We start from the raw sequence: 16,490 nt of genomic DNA on the forward strand, positions 1-16,490 counted from the left end.
GTAAGGGAAGTAATATCACAGAACCAACTGCTGTCCTCCAGACTGGAGAGAGTGACAGGCAAATAGAGAGAATCACAACTTATGAGATCAGGAACCCTTGTAGGAAATCAGTACCAGTGTAGGGAGACCTGAACTGTTATTGAAAAATTGCTAGAGGCTCAGTGTGGACAAGTTTGAGAGATAAAAACTCCAGGGGAGCCTCGTCATTGGGGAGCCCTGAGAGTTTCATCAGTTTTACATCCTGGAGCTCTACCAGCTTTTCACAGTGAATATCAGAGAAAAATCCCCTTGTACTAACAATAGGAGTAACAATTTTGAATTCTTCAATTTTGATTCTTCAACCAGAATCTAACTTGCTGGGGTTTTATCAGACCTAACTGACTTGAGGGAAGGGAAATATTCAGCCCCAGCCCACTCTAGTCACCCTGTCAAAACAGGTAAGTGGGGGAGAAAAACTGACAAGGTTGTCTTAAGTTCACAGTCCAGAAGCACAGGCTCAGTAACATACTGATATCCAATCTTAGGACTATAGAACGCTTCCCCTCCCCCCACAGCTTGCGACCACGTTACTAATAGCTTATTTACAGCAGTTCCTTTTACCCAGTACATCATGTTCACCTGTCAACCAAAAATTACAAGACATACTGAAAGGCAAAAAACACAGAATAGAGCAAACATCACAACCAGACTCAGGGATGTTGAAATTATCAGGCCAGGAATTGAAAACAACTGTGATTGATATCCTAAGGACTTTAATGAAAAAGTAGAAAGCATGGAAAAATAAATGGGCAATGTAAGCAGAGAGATGTAAATTCTAAGAAAGAACCAAAAAGAAATGCTAGACATGAAAAATATTGTAACAGAATGAAGAATGCCCTTTATGAGCTTATTAGTACACTGGATACAGCTGAAGAAAGAATCTCTGAGCTTGAGGATATCAAAATAGGACTGCCCAAACTGAAAAGCAAAGAGAAAAAAGTGAAAAAACAGAAAAGAATATCCAAGTATTGTGGAACATTTACAAAAGTTGTACCATACGTATAATGGGAACACTAAAAGGTGAACAGAGAAAGGAACAGAAGAACCGTTTGAAACAATAATGACTGAAAATTTCCCCCAAATTAATGTCAGACACTAAACCACAGATCCAGGAAGCTCAAAGAACACCAAACAGGATAAATACCCAAAAAATTACACCTAGACATGCCATTTTCAAACTATAGATAAAGATAAAAATCCTGAAAGCAGTCAGAGGTAAAAAAATACCTTACCTGTAGAAAACATAAGGTAAGAATTACATTTGACTTTTCCTCAGACCCATGCAAACAAGAAGAGAGTGGAGTGAAATATTTAAAGTGTTGAGAAAAAAAACCTACCCACCTAGAATTTTGTACTTTGAGAAATTATCTTTCAAAAGTGAAGGAGAAATAAAGACTTTCTGAGACAAAGATTTGAGGGAATTTGTTGCCAGTAAACCTGCCATGCAAGAAATGTTAAAAGAAGTTCTCCAGAGAGAAGGAAAATGATACAGGTCAGAAACTCAGATCTACATAAAGAAAGAAAGAGCATCAGAGAAGGAATACATGAAGGTAAAATAAATAAAAGCTTTTATTTTTCTTATTCTTAATCTAATAGATGAAATGTTCAAAATAATAGCAACAATGTATTCAATTATACTTATATATATGCTTATGTCTGATTACATGTATATATAAATATGCTTATGTATGCTTATGTATAACTGAAATGAATGACAGCAATTATACAAGGGATAGGAGGCAGGAATTAGGATTATTTCATTTTATGGTACTTGCACTATTCATGAAGTGGTAGAGTGTTATTTGAAACTGGACTTGGATTGGTTATAAATGGGTATTGCAAGCTGTAGAATGGCCACTTAAAAAAGGAGTTCAACTGATATGCTCAGAATGGGGAGAAAATTGGATCATATAAAATGCTTAATTAAAACCACAAAAGACAGGGACTTCCCTGGCAGTTCTGTGGTTGAGACTCTGTGCTTCAAATGCAGGGGGCATGGGTTCAATCCCTGGTCAGGGACTGAGATCCCGCATGCCGCACGGCGTGGCCAAAAACAAGGGGAAAAAAACCCCGCAAAAGACAGAAAAGGTATGGAAGACAAAATAGATACAAAGAAAGGAGCAATAAATAGAAAGCAGTAGCAAATATAATAGATATTAATCAAAAAACATCAACAATCATTTAGGATGTCAATGGTCTTAAGTATACCAATTACAAAACAGATTATGTCAGGTTGGATCAAAAAACAGTATGTAACTATATGTTGTCTAAAAAGCCCACTTTAGGTGTAGAGGCACATATAGTTGTTCCTCAGTATCCATGGGGCGTTGGTTCCATGCCCTCTCCGCACCCCATGGATACCAAAATCTGCACATGCTCAATTCCCTTATATAAAATGGTGTAGTACAGTCAGCCCTCCGTATCCATGGATGCAGAATTTGTGGATACAGACGCCCAGTGTCTAGATTAAGAGTACAGGCATACCTTGTTTTATTGTGCTTTGCTGTATTGTACTTTGCAGATATTACAAATTGAAGGTTTGTGGCAACCTGCATCAAGCAAGTCTGTCAGCACCATTTTTCCAATAGCGTTTGTTCACTTCATGATTTTATGTCACATTTTGGTAATTCTCACAGTATTTCAAATTTCTTCATTATTATATTTGTTGTGGTGATCTGTGATTATTGATCTTTGATGTTACTATTGCAAGAAGATTGCAACTCGCTAAAGGCTCAGATGATGGTTAGCATTTTTAGCAATAAAGTATTTTTAAAATTAAGGTGTGTACATTTTTTTAGACATAACGCTATTGCACAGTTAATAAACTGAGTATAGTGTGAATACAACCTTTATATGCACTGGGAAATCAAAAAATTCATGTGACGCACCTTATTGCAATATTCGCCTTTTTGCAGTAGTCTGGAACTGAACCCACAATATCCCCAAGGTATGCCTGTAAGTGGATGGAGAAAGATATCCCATGATAACACTAATCAAAAGAAAGTGGAAGTAGCTATATTCATTTCAGACAGGGTGGAATTTGGAGTAAGGAAAGTTTTTGGAAATAAAGAAGGGCATTGCTGTTCACCAAGAAGATGTAGCATACTTAATGTGTATGCATGTAACAACATAGCATCAAAATGCATGAGGCAAAAACTGACAGAAGTGCAGAGAAAAAGAGATGAATTCACTGTCATACTTGGGAACTTCAGCACCCCTTTATCAGAAATGGACAGATCCAGCAGGCAAAAAAATCAGTAAGGACATAGTTGAACTCAACATCCATCATCAATCAAATGGATGTAAGGACATCTATATACTGCTTCACCCAACAACAGCAGAATACACATTCTTCTCAAGCTTACATGGAACATCCACCAAGATAGACCACATTCTGGGCCATAAAACAAACCTTAAGAAATCCTTAACAAATTTAAAAAAACAGGAATCATACATTGTCTGCTCTCAGACCATAGTGGAATTAGACTAGATGTCAGTAACAAAAAGATAGCTGGAAATTCCAAAATACTTGGAATTAAGGCACCACCCTTATAAAAAACACATGAGCCAAAGAAAATGTCTCATGAGAAACTTAAAAATATTTTGAACTAAATGAAAATGAAAACACAAATTGTCAAAATTTGTCAGATACAGTGAAAGCAGTGCTTAGAGGGAAACTTGTGGCATTGAATGCATATATTAGAAAAGAAGAAAGATCTAAGATTAATCATTTTAGCTTCCACCTTAGAATACTAGAAAGAGAAGAGCAAATGAAATCTAAAGTAAACAGAAGAAAAATAATAAAAATTAGAGCAGAAATCCATCCAATTGAAAACAGGAAACCAGTAGAGAAAAATCATTGAAACCAAAGCTTATTCTTTAAAAAGATCAATGAAATCGATAAGCCTCTATCCAGGCTAATTAAGAAAAAAAGGGGTCCCTTTATCTATTTTTGAAAGAAATCATATTCACAAGTTTTCTAGTATGAAACTGTTCTTACATTCTGGTAATCAGTTGCTCATATAAATAACTGAATTTCAATACAGCAGTGGATTTCAAATGTTAACTTTTTATTAACAATTTTTACTGTTAAATGTATCAATATATTGAGATGAGTCTGGTTTTATTATTTGGTGTTTTGATCAGGTTTTGTTTCAGGCTTATCTTAATTTTATATAAAGTAGAGTAAAACTTTCTTTTTTTCTCTGTGCTCATAGAAATAAACTCTTCCTTGAAATCTGAAAAAATTCTCTTGTAACACATCCCTTGTTACTACATAGTAGCTTCTCAGTGCTTTATTTTATTGTTGATTTGAGACAATTTGGTCACTTATATTTTTCCAGTAAAAATGTCTTTCAAACAGATTTTCAAACTTACAAGTTTGAATACCTTATATAAATTTAATAATTCCCTTGGAAACTTGAAAAGAAGGGGAATTACCTATCAATATAGTTTATATTATTTCATATATTTATAATTACCTTCACACTATAATTCTTTTAAAATTTTTCTTCTCTTTTCTGTGGTAAATATTTTTGCACAGAATATGCTTAATCTGTGTTTTGCCTGCTGTACTCTCTGCTATATCTTTAAACCTTTGATTGTAAAATAAAACACAAATACAAAGAAAAGAGAGACAGGATGCTACTAATATCAGAAATGAAAGACAGGACATCAGTGTGCAACCCATGTACATGAAAAGGCTAATAAAGGAATACTATGAACAATTAATTCTTTGCCTACAAATTTGATAACCTAGATGAAATGGACCAATTCCTTCAAAGACACAGCTCCCATAACTAACCAAGGAGAAATAAATAATCTGAAACGGCTCTGTCTGTTAAAGAAATTGAATCAATAATTAATAATCTTCCAGAACAGAAAGCACCAGGCCCAGATGTATTCACTGGTGAATTCTACCAGACATTTAAGGAAGAAATCATGACAATTCTCTACAGTTGCTTTCAGAAGATAGAAATAGAGGAAATACTTCTTAACTCATTCTATGATGCAAGAATTATGCTAATACCAAAACCAGACAAAGACGTTACAAGAAAAGAATGCTACAGACCAATGTAGAAGGCCTCATAGACATAGGTGCAAAAGTCCTCAAAAAATATTAACAAATTGAATCCAACAATATATAAAAAGAATTATACACCACAACCAAATGGGATTTCATCCCATGTACACAAGGCTGGTTCAGCATTTGGAAGTCAATTAATGTAATGCATCATTGATGTGATAAAAAGCACATGATTGTATCAGTAGATACAGAAAAAGCATCTGACAAACTCTAATACTCATTCATGATAAAAACTCAGTAAACTAGGAATAGAGGGGAACTTCCTCAACTTGATAAAGAATACCTATCAAAAAACCTAAAGTAACATCATACTTAATGGCGAGAATCTTGAAGCTTTTTCATTCAGATCAAGAACAAAGCAAGGATTTTTCCTCTCACTACTGCTTTTCAACCTCATGCTGTATGTCTTAGCTAATGCAACAAGACAAGAAAACAAAAAAGAAGTATACAGATTGGGAAAGATGACATAAAATTGTCTTGGTTAGCAGATGATATGATTGTCTATGTAGAGAATCAAAAAAATTAACAAAAAAACTCCTGGAACTAGTAAGGCATTTATAGCAAGGTTGCAGGTACAAGATTAATACACAAAAGTCAGTCACTTTGGTTGGTATGGTCAGTCATACCAACCATGAATAAGTGGAATTTGAAATTTAAACCTCAGTACTCTTAACATTAGCACCCACAAAAATGACATATTGAAGTATAAATATACCAAAATATGCATAAGATCTGTATGGGGGAAACTATAAAACTCTGACGAAAGAAATCAAAGAAGAACTAAGTATATGGAGAGACATTCCATGTTCATGGATAGGAAGACTCCGTACTAGGTATCTTATGTCAGTTCTTCCCATCTTCAACTACAGATTTAATGCAGTACAAGTCAGAATTGCAGCAACTTCTTTTATGGGTATCAACAAACTAAGCCTAAAGTTTATATGGAGAGGCAAAGACCCGAATAGCCAACACAACAGTGAAGGAAAAAAACATAGCTGGAATACTGACTTCAAGACTTATATAAAACTGCAACAATCAAGACAGTATGGTATTGGCAAGAGACTATACAGATAAATCATCTTTGACAAAGCAAAGACAATACAATGGAGCAAAGATGTACTTTTTAACAAATAGTGTTAGAAGAACTAGACATCAATGCAAAAAAAAAAGAAAATTGAATCTAGACACAGAACTTACACCCTTCACAAAAATTAACTCAAAATGGATCACAGACCTAGATGTAAAACACAAAACTATTAACACTCCTAGACGATAACGTAGGAGAAACCTAGATAATCTTTGGTATGGTGATGACTTTTTACTTTCAGCACCAAAGGCACAGTCCATGAAATAAAGAATTACTATGCTAGATCTCACTGAAATTGAAATTTTCTGGACTATGAAAGTCACGGCCAAGAATGAAAAGACGAGGCACAGACTGCAGGAAAATGCAGACATATCTGATACAAAACTGTTATCCAAATATTCAAAGAATTCTTAAAACTCAATAAGAAAACAAACAACCGCAGGGTTGCACGATCAACATATAGTAATTAGTTGTGTTCCTTATGTCAGCAATGAGCAATCCACAATGAAATTAAGAAAGCAATTATAGTTACAATAGCATCTAAAAGAATGCCTTGGAATAAAATTAACCAAGAATGTTGTGCACTGAAAATTATAAAACATTGCTGAAAGAAATTAAAGGTTACCTAAAATAAAGAAAAGATATCCCATGTTTATGAATAAGAAGACTTAGTATGGTTCAGATGTAGTTTTACCAAAAGTGATGTACAGGTTCAATTTGATCCCTATTATCAACAGCCCCTTTTGCAGAAATGGAAAATATGAGCCTCAAATTCATGTGGAATTGCCCCAAATAGCCAAAAAGCTTGAAAAAGAAGGCCAAAGTTAGAAGACCCACACTTCCCAATTTCAAAACTTATTACAAAATCACAGTAATAAAAAAATATGACACTGGCATAAGAATATAGACCACTGGGAGAGAATTAAGAGTCCAGAAATAAACTCATGTATCTATAGCCACAATTGATTTTTGACATAGGTACACATAAGTACTAAATCTGTTCAGTATGGAAAGAATAGTTCCTTCAACTCATGTGCCAGACAGCTGGATTTCTGCATGCAAACAAATGAATTTGGACCCCTACCTTACACCATATTAAAAAATTAACTCAAAATGGATCAACAACTTACATGTAAGAGCTACAACCATAAAACTCTTAGAAGAAAACATTGGGGTAAATCTTCATGACCTTGGGTTTGGAAGTAGATTCTTAAGTCACAGAAAGCATAAGCAACAAAACAAAAAATGGATAAATTAGACTTCATCTTAATAAAAACTTATTTGTATTGCATCAAAGGACATTTTTAAGAAAATGAAAAGATAACCTAAAGAATGGAAGAAATCATTTGTAAATCAAATATCTGATAAGGGTTTGATATCCAGAATTTATAACGAACTCCTACAACTTAACAGAAAAGATAAACTGCCCAATCAAAAAATGGGCAATCACTTGCATACACATTTCTCCAAAGAAGATATATCAGTAGCCAATAAGCACATGAAAAGATGTTCAGCATCATTAATTATTAGGGAAATGAAGTTAAAACCACAAGATACCACTTCATACCTTCTAAGATGGCTAAAATTAAAAACAAAAGCAAAATAAGTGCTCGCAGGAATATGAAAACAATTGGTGATTCCTCAATAAAAGTAAACGTAGAATTACCATATGACTGAGTAATTCAACTCCTAGTTATATACCCAAAAGAATTGTAAGCAGGGACTTCAAACAGACTCTTGTACACCAGTGTTCATTAAAACATTAGTAAAATGGCCAAAAAGGTATAAACCACCCAAGTGTTCATCAACAGATAAACAAAATGTGGCAAGTACATATCATGGAATATTATTCAACCATAAATGGGGTGAAGTTCTGATACATCCTGCAACATGGATGAATATTGAGAACATTATGCTAAGTGAAAGAAGCTAGACAAAAGGCGACAAATATTATATGATTCTACTTATATGAGATATCTAGAATAGGCAAATTCATTGAGATAGAAAGTGGAATAGAGATTACCAGGGGCAGGGTAGAGGGGGTAATGGGGTGTTTATTCCTTAATGGTTACAGAATTCTCTTTGAGAAGATGAAAAAGTTTTAGAAATTACAGTGTTGATGGTTGCACAACATTGTGAATGTAATACCACTGAATTGTACATTTAAAATGGTTAAAATGGCAATTTTTTGTTATATATGTTTTACCACTTTAAAACAATTAATGTAGTATACCAAAAACTACTGAATTGTTCACTTTAAATGGGTCAATAGTATGATATGTGAATTATATCTTGTAAAGCTGTTTTTTTGGTTAATATTTTATTTTTTAAACATTAATACAGCTATCATTTCTTGTCTGGATAAATATGTAATGTTCTGTCTGGTTTTCCTGGGCTTTTTTTCCCCCTAGTTGAAAAAAATTTGTTCTTCATATTGTAGTCAGAATAGTAGTTTTAAAGTCTTTTAGTTTTGTGCTTAAAATCCTTTCATGATACCACTTTGCTTTTCAGAAGAGGCTCAAACTTTGTAACATAGCTTTTACCTTATGAGGTCCTTGCTGTTCGAGATTTTAACTTACTATTTGGGTTTTCCTGCTCATACATCAGGTTTTCTCTAGTATCTAGACTTTTGTACATGTTGCCAGCAATATTCTACGCAGGTCTCAATTTAGATATAACTTGCTGTGGGTATCTTTCCTTCCATGGTGCTTCCTTCCACTGGGCCCTCTCCTCCCTGTTAGATATACCTCCCCTCTCCCCTATTGACTTTACTTGAGAAAGGCTGTTTTTTAAAAAAAAGTACTTTCCAATTGTTGCGATCATATACCACAGGAGTTTTTTTACCCCGTTGTATTAGTTTGCTAGGGCAGTTGTTACAAATACCCACAAACTGGGTGGCTTAAAAAACAGGAATTTATTGTCTCAATTATGGCAGTAGAAATCTGAAATCAAGGTGTTTGCAGAGTTGGCTTCTGATGGTTTGCTGGCAGTGTTTAGCGTTCCTTGGTTTGTAGATGTATCACCCTGATTTCTGCTTTAATCTTCATATGATGTTCTCAATGTGTGCGTGATTCTGTGTCTAAATTTCTTCTATTTATAAGGATACAGTCATATTGGATTAGGGCCTACACTGATGACCTCATTTTAAGTTGATTACCTCTGTGAAGACCCTATTTTTATTTTCATTTTTTTCAGGCTTTTTGAAGTACAAATGACAATTTAAAATTGTATGTATTTAAGATGTAAAACCTGATATTTAGATATATGTATACATCGTGAAATGTTTACCACAATCAAGCTAATTAACGTGTCTATCACCTCAGTTACCTCCTTCCTTCTACCTTCCCCATCTCCCTCCCTACCTCTCTCCCTTCCTTCCTTCCTTCCTTTTTTTTTTTGGCTAAGAATACTTAAGATCCACTCTCTTAGCAAATTTCCAGTATGCAGTACAGTATTGTTAACTGTAGTTATCCTGCTTCACATTAGATCTCTAGAATTTATTTATCCTACATATCTGAAATTTGTGCCTTTTGACCAACATTTCCCCATTTCCCCTACCCCCTCAGCCCTTCGCAACCACTGTTCTACTCTCTGCTTCTAAGAGTTTGACTTTTTTAGATTCCACACATAAGTCAGATCATGCAGTATTTAAAGCCCTAGTTCTAAGTATGGTCACATTCTGAGGTACTGGTGTTTAGTACTTCAACGTATGAATTTTGGAGGGACACAAGTCAACCCTTAACCCTTATGTTTCACTTGAGAGTGTGATATAAGCTTTTTCTCTGTTTCATTATTATGTGATTGTCACAAACATAATTTTAATGATTATAGAAGAATATCCACTTAGCCAGTTTCCTACTGTTAAATACACTTGGCCCTTCATAGCCGCAGTTTCCATGTCTGTAGATACAGAGAGCCCATTGTTTGGGGTGGTGTGGGGGAGAAAATTCCAGAAGGCAAAATGCGAACTTGCCATGCCCTGGCAACTTATACATAGCATTTGTAGGTGATTTAAAGTATTTGAGAGTACGTTATATGCAAATACTACTCCATTTTATATATGGGACTTGAGCGACTGTAGATTTTGGTAATGGAGGGTGGACAGACCTGGAACCAATCCCCCCAAGCTGACTGTATTTATTTTTCACTTTTGCAGTATAATAATTACCATGGACCCTTTTATGCACTTCTTTTAGAACAGATACCTGGAAATGAAGTGGTCAGATCATTTTTAAGGCACTTGATACATGCCACAAATTTTTGCAAGTATGAGAGGCATTTCTTGCTTTCTTAGTAGATCATTTATTAATCATGTTTTCTCTTTGTGAATTATCTCTTTAAGTCATTTGCCCATTTAATTTTGTAGTCTTAATGTTTTTCTTATCAATTCTTATAAAGTCTTTGCATAGTAAAAATTGTACTGTTTATCTTCTCTGCAACTGTTTTACCAATTTATCATTTGCCCTTTAATTTTGGTCTTGTTTCTTTTTCAAATTATAGATGATTTGTTTTTATTTTCCTCAATAGTTCTTCTATTGCTTCGAAGCTTGGCTTGTCCTTCTTTTTTCAGAGTTTGCTAAATATGTAATTCTGCTTTTTCCTGGATGTTTCTATTGGGTTTAAAGATATTTAGTTCTAATCCATTTGGAGTTTGTTTTGCTAAATGGTATGATGTGAGAATCATTCTTTTCTTTAATTGCTAGCTTGTGGTTTCAATTCCATTAATTAATCACTGCTTTCCTCAGTGATTGACAGTATCTCACATATCGAATTAAATTATTTTGGGGTGGAGATCTATTACACTGATACTTTATTAAAGATTTATCGTAGGGACTTCCCTGGTGGCGCAGTGGTTAAGAATCCACCTGCCAGCGCAGGGAACACGTGTTTGATCCCTGGTCCGGGAAGATCCCACATGCCGTGGAGCAACTAAGCCTGTGCACCACAACTACTGAGCCTGCGCTCTAGAGCTCGTGAGCCATAACTACCGAGCTCACGTGCCACAACTAGTGAAGCCCGTCTGCCTAGAGCCTGTGCTCCACAACAAGAGAAGCCACTGCAATGAGAAGCACGTGCACCACAACAAAGAGTAACCCCTGCTCGCTGCAACTAGAGAAAGCCCACATGCAGCAACGAAGACCCAAGGCAGCCAAAATTAAATAAATAAAAATAAATAAATTTATAAAAGAAAAAAAGTCCACCTGCCACTGCAGGGGACACGGGTTTGATCCTTGGTCTGGGAAGATCACACATGCCACGGAGCAACTAAGCCCGTGCGCCACGACTACTGAGCCCACGCGCCACAACTACTGAAGCCCACGTGCTGCAACTGCTGAGGCTGTGTGTTGCAACTGCTGAAGCCCACGCGCCTAGAGCCTGTGCTCTGCAACAAGAGAAGCCACCACAATGAGAAGCCTGAGCACTGCAATGAAGAGTAGACCCCACTCCCTGCAACTAGAGAAAGCCCGCGTGCAGCAACAAAGACCCGATGCAGACAAAAAATTTTTTTTAAAAAATTGATAGTACATGTTAACATCTGAAAAGAACATTACCCTCTCTCCTTCTTTACTCTTTGTGCTTTTTCAGGATTTTCTTTGGTATTTTTACCAGTTTATTTTTGCCTGTGTGCTAGAACATTTGTCTCCATCTCTCACCCAGTATTACCTCCCACATTTAAAATTTTTAAATTAAATTTACAGGGAAGATAATTTAAGAAACATTGAATATATGTACATTCAATCTTCCCTTTCAAGTACTTGGTATTTTTCTATATTGTCTTCTTTAAATCTTTTATAGAGACTTGTAGTTTTTTCATATAATTCAAACAAATTATTCACTGTTGTTATTACTTGTGTGTGTATTAGTTGCTGGTGATTTTTGTTGGATCTATTAAAAACAAATGAAAATTTTTTATTATTAACAATGAAAATTTTTACTATGATTGCTTATTCTACTGTCTAGAAGTACTGTTTGATTTATATTTATCTAATATGCAGTTGTTTTACTCAGCTTTATCAATTCCAACACTTTTCAGTGGATTTATTTGCATTTTCTGAGTGAACAGTTTATTAAGTGGAAATGATCATGATTTTCACCTATTCATGTTTTGTAACTATGTCACATGTTACTTAGAATATCTAAAATCTAATATTAAATAAGAGAGATAATGGAAGACATCCTTTTTGTTGTTATTATTCCTGGATGTATCTGGTGTTTCACTAGAAAGTATTATTTTGTCTGATAGCTTGAAAGAGGTTATTTCTTAAGAGAATTACTGAACTCTTTTTTTTTTTTTTGTGGGACTTGGGGTAGTATTTTGGAATTGGTATTAGATTTTATCAAATACTTTTGGGCAGGGGTACTTACAGAGATTATCACATGGAGTTAATTTAATTTTTGCACAGTTATTAATGTTTGCTAATATTAAATTACCTTCAATACCTGTAATAAAACTTATTGTTTTGCAGTAGATTGTTCTTTTTTACCTATGGTTTAATTTTGTTTCTCAGCGTTTTATTTGGCTTTTTTACGTTCTTCTCAATTAGTGACATGAGTCTGTAACTTTTTTTGGTGGTATCTTTGTGAGGTTTTGATTTCAAGGTAATTTTTGCTTGAAACTTCTAGTACATCTACTGCTATCCCAACAGACAAACTATACTAAAGTGAATAGCAAACTAAAAGTGTGCTTTAGGTGATTAGAAAAATGAAGAGTAGTATGGTAAGTGGTTAGTGCTGCAGATGTTGATTTAGGCACCATTTTCATGGAGTTGCATAAGAGCAACAACATGACTTGACATGGCTCTTCCCAGTTTCCGCCGAGCTTTGCATGTCAGGCTGACTCAGAAACCACTGGAAAATCTGGGTCCTGCTTATGGTAGGCACTTCATAAGCAGTTTTGAGTAAATGGTTAACATTACAGTGACTATCCCAGAAACATTTCTCAGGCCCACGTTGATGCCTATTTTTTATTTTTTTTTAAATTATAGACCTCAAATGTGAAAAACTAGCATAGTTTTCTTTGGACTTTAAATCAAGGACTGTTACCAGTTTTCCTGCCCTTAATACTGACTTCAAAAAAGGATACAGTGTCCTCCAGATCTTGATTCCTTGTTGTCACTAAACATAAGCTTATAGGTTCTTTGAGTTTTAAAAGTTTTATTGTGGATCACCTGGGAAAATAGCATGTAACAAAGTAATAGAAAAGTTACTCAGGAAATCTTATAGTCATAACCTCTGTATGCTTCTGTTTACCTGAGCTGCTACCTGGAAGAACCTTTGGACATTACATTTTCCTTTCTCACTGATACCAAGAGTATATTTCAACCTCATTTCTAAAAAGATGTCTTTCAACCAAATTTCCCCTCTTAAAGCCCTACCTAAATGTGAAGAGATGTATCATTTTTTTCTAGAATAGATACAAAGATGTTAGATTAGACCTTTGTCATTTCTCCCCGGACCACTGCAGAAGCCTTCTTCCTCCCTTTTCTTTTTGTGCATTCTAGCTCTAGCACTCCTCCCCCAAGTTAATCTTTTAAAGATACAAATGTATTTATAACCTTTTATTAGTTCCACATCAGAAATAGGATGCAGTTAGATTTTTCCTTCACTCCATACACCAACAATATTATATATAAATTAGATATTTAAATGTAAAACAAATAATTATATAAGTACCAGCAGAAAATACAGATAAATATTTAATCTTGGTGTGAAGAAGACTGTAAAATACAGCAATAAAGGAATACACACTTAGAAAAATATTGGCAAAAAAAAAAAAAAAGAAAAATATTGGCAACATATGGCAGGCAAAAGGTTAATAGCCTGAATAAAGAAAGTATTATTTTTATGTAATAATATACAAAAATAATATTCAGTTATATGAACAGTTCTTTATATTGTAGAAAGAGTTATTAGTTAATATTTTATTATTCTTACAGATTAACTAATCTTTTATTATTACTTCTATAGCAAAAACAAATTAGTTACTCACCAGGAGTATGCAGCATAGAACATCAGCAAGAAATAACCAAACTAAAGACTGATTTGGAAAAGAAAAGTATCTTTTATGAAGAAGAATTGTCCAAGAGAGAAGGAATACATGCAAATGAAATTAAAAATCTGAAGAAAGAACTGCATGATTCAGAAGGCCAGCAACTTGCTCTCAACAAAGAAATTATGATTTTGAAAGACAAATTGGAAAAAAACAGGAGAGAGAGGTAAGAATCAAGTTATTTACTCCTCTAATAATTATTTATTGAATACCTGTTCGGTGTCCAGGACTGGAGATATATGGCAATAAACATATTCCAGTTCTCAAGAAGACCAAAGTCAAGATTGGTAAACAGAAAATTATATTACAGCATCATAGGAAAGCAAATGGGATAAGTATAGGAACACCCGTAGAAGAGGCACAAAAGATAACTTTAGTGTGTCTAGGTTTTTTGGACAAAATTATTTCTGAGTTAAGACCAAAGATATACGAAATATATAGCTGTGGAAGAGTGTCCAGGCAAAGGTTAGCAGAATTTGCCAAGATCTAGAGGAAAAGGGTAGCATGGCACATTCAGAAAATGAAAGCTGTTCATTATGGTGGAAGCATAAAAAGAAAGATGAGTGGTGAGAAATGAGACTAGAAAGGAAAACAGTTGTAAGACCACTGAAGGAAAATTACATGATTATATCAATATTTACATTTTTGAAAGACCACTTTTGCTACTGTTTAGAGAATGGATTGGAAGGAGCAGACTGCAGATAGTAATCTAGCCATGAGAGATGAGGTGGCTGGACCTTAGATACGATAGTGAAGATGGAGAGAAGTTTATGGATTCAGAAGGTCTACCGAGAAGACAGAACCTGGATGACATGATAACCAGATATGAGAAATTAGAAGCAGGAGAAATTATCAGTGATACTCAAGTTTCTAGGCTTTAGGTAACTGAATGTATGTTATTGTCATTCTCAACTTATATTGGAAGGCTAAGTTTAATTCAGTTTGGTCTGTTCGTTCAGCAAAAATTTTTAGAACCTGCTCTGTGAAAGCACTGCTGTAGGCCCTGGAGGCATAACAGTGAACAGATAAAAATTCTCTCTCCTTATGGAGCTTTCCTTTAATTATGGTGAAAGACTATAAGCAAAATGTAAATGAAAGAAGTAAAATACAGAATATATAGGTAATGATATAGGATAGGTAATATATAGGTAATGATAAATTCTAAGAACAAAAAATAAGGCAGTGGATGGGGGCTATGAAGCATTAAGGGGGAAAATTAAATTTTAAATATACATATATATATGAATGAAATAACCAGGGAAAATTATACTGAGAAGGTGATTTCTCAGTAAGGACTGAAGAAAGTGGGGGAGATATCTATACAGATGTATGAGAAGAACATTTTACATGAGGAACAAGAAGTCTGTTAAAAAAAATAATGGGGCTTCCCTGGTGGTGCAGTGGTTGAGAATCTGCCTGCCAATGCAGGGGACATGGGTTCGGGCCCTGGTCTGGGAAGATCCCACATGCCGCTGAGCAGCTGGGCCCGTGAGCCACAATTACTGAGCCTGCGCGTCTGGAGCCTGTGCTCCGCAACAAGAGAGACCGCGATAGTGAGAGGCCCACGCATCGCGATGAAGAGTGGCCCCCGCTTGCCACAACTAGAGAAAGCCCTCGCACAGAAACAAAGACCCAACACAGCCATAAATAAATAAATAAATAAAATTAAAAAAAAAAACAAAAACACATCCTCCATAGACCAGAATGTTTTAAAAAATAAATAAATAAATAATGGGAAGACAAAACTATGGAGATAGTAAAACGATCAGTGGTTGCAAGGATTGGGAGGAGGATGGGATGAATAGGCCGGGTACAGAGGATTTCTAGGGCAGTGAAACTACTCTGTATGAAACTGTGATAGGGGATATATGTCATTATACAACCTAATGTAAATTGTGACGTTTTAGTGATAATGATGTGTCAAATGTAGGTTCATCAATAGTAACCAATGCACCACTCTGAGTATATGCGCAATCTCTGTATTTTCCTCTCAGTATTGCTATGAACCTAAAACCTTTCTAAAAAATAAAGTCTATTAAAATAATAATACTAAAAAAGAGGCCAATGTGGATGAAGCAGATTTAAGGGGAGAGAATAGTGAGAGGTACATATGAGAGGTAATGGGGGCCAGATCGTGTAAGGCTTTGTAAGTCATGTTCAGTGACTTACAATTTTTTACTCTCAGTAAAACCACGGCAGGGCAGCATTGCAGGATTTTGAGTGGAAAA

General features: G+C 35.0%; 1 protein-coding gene across 1 annotated transcript in view; it reads left to right on the forward strand.

The window, feature by feature from the left end:
• Positions 1-16,490, forward strand: part of LOC132372632 (serine/threonine-protein kinase MRCK alpha-like) — a 128,528-nt gene that overhangs the window by 22,455 nt on the left and 89,583 nt on the right. The window contains exon 5 of the mRNA XM_059934747.1: positions 14,181-14,428. Within this exon, the coding sequence (XP_059790730.1) occupies positions 14,181-14,428 (248 nt within the window). The remainder of the gene's footprint in view (positions 1-14,180; positions 14,429-16,490) is intronic.

This window comes from Balaenoptera ricei, chromosome 1 (assembly GCF_028023285.1).
Source record: "Balaenoptera ricei isolate mBalRic1 chromosome 1, mBalRic1.hap2, whole genome shotgun sequence".
Taxonomy (NCBI): Eukaryota; Metazoa; Chordata; class Mammalia; order Artiodactyla; family Balaenopteridae; genus Balaenoptera; species Balaenoptera ricei.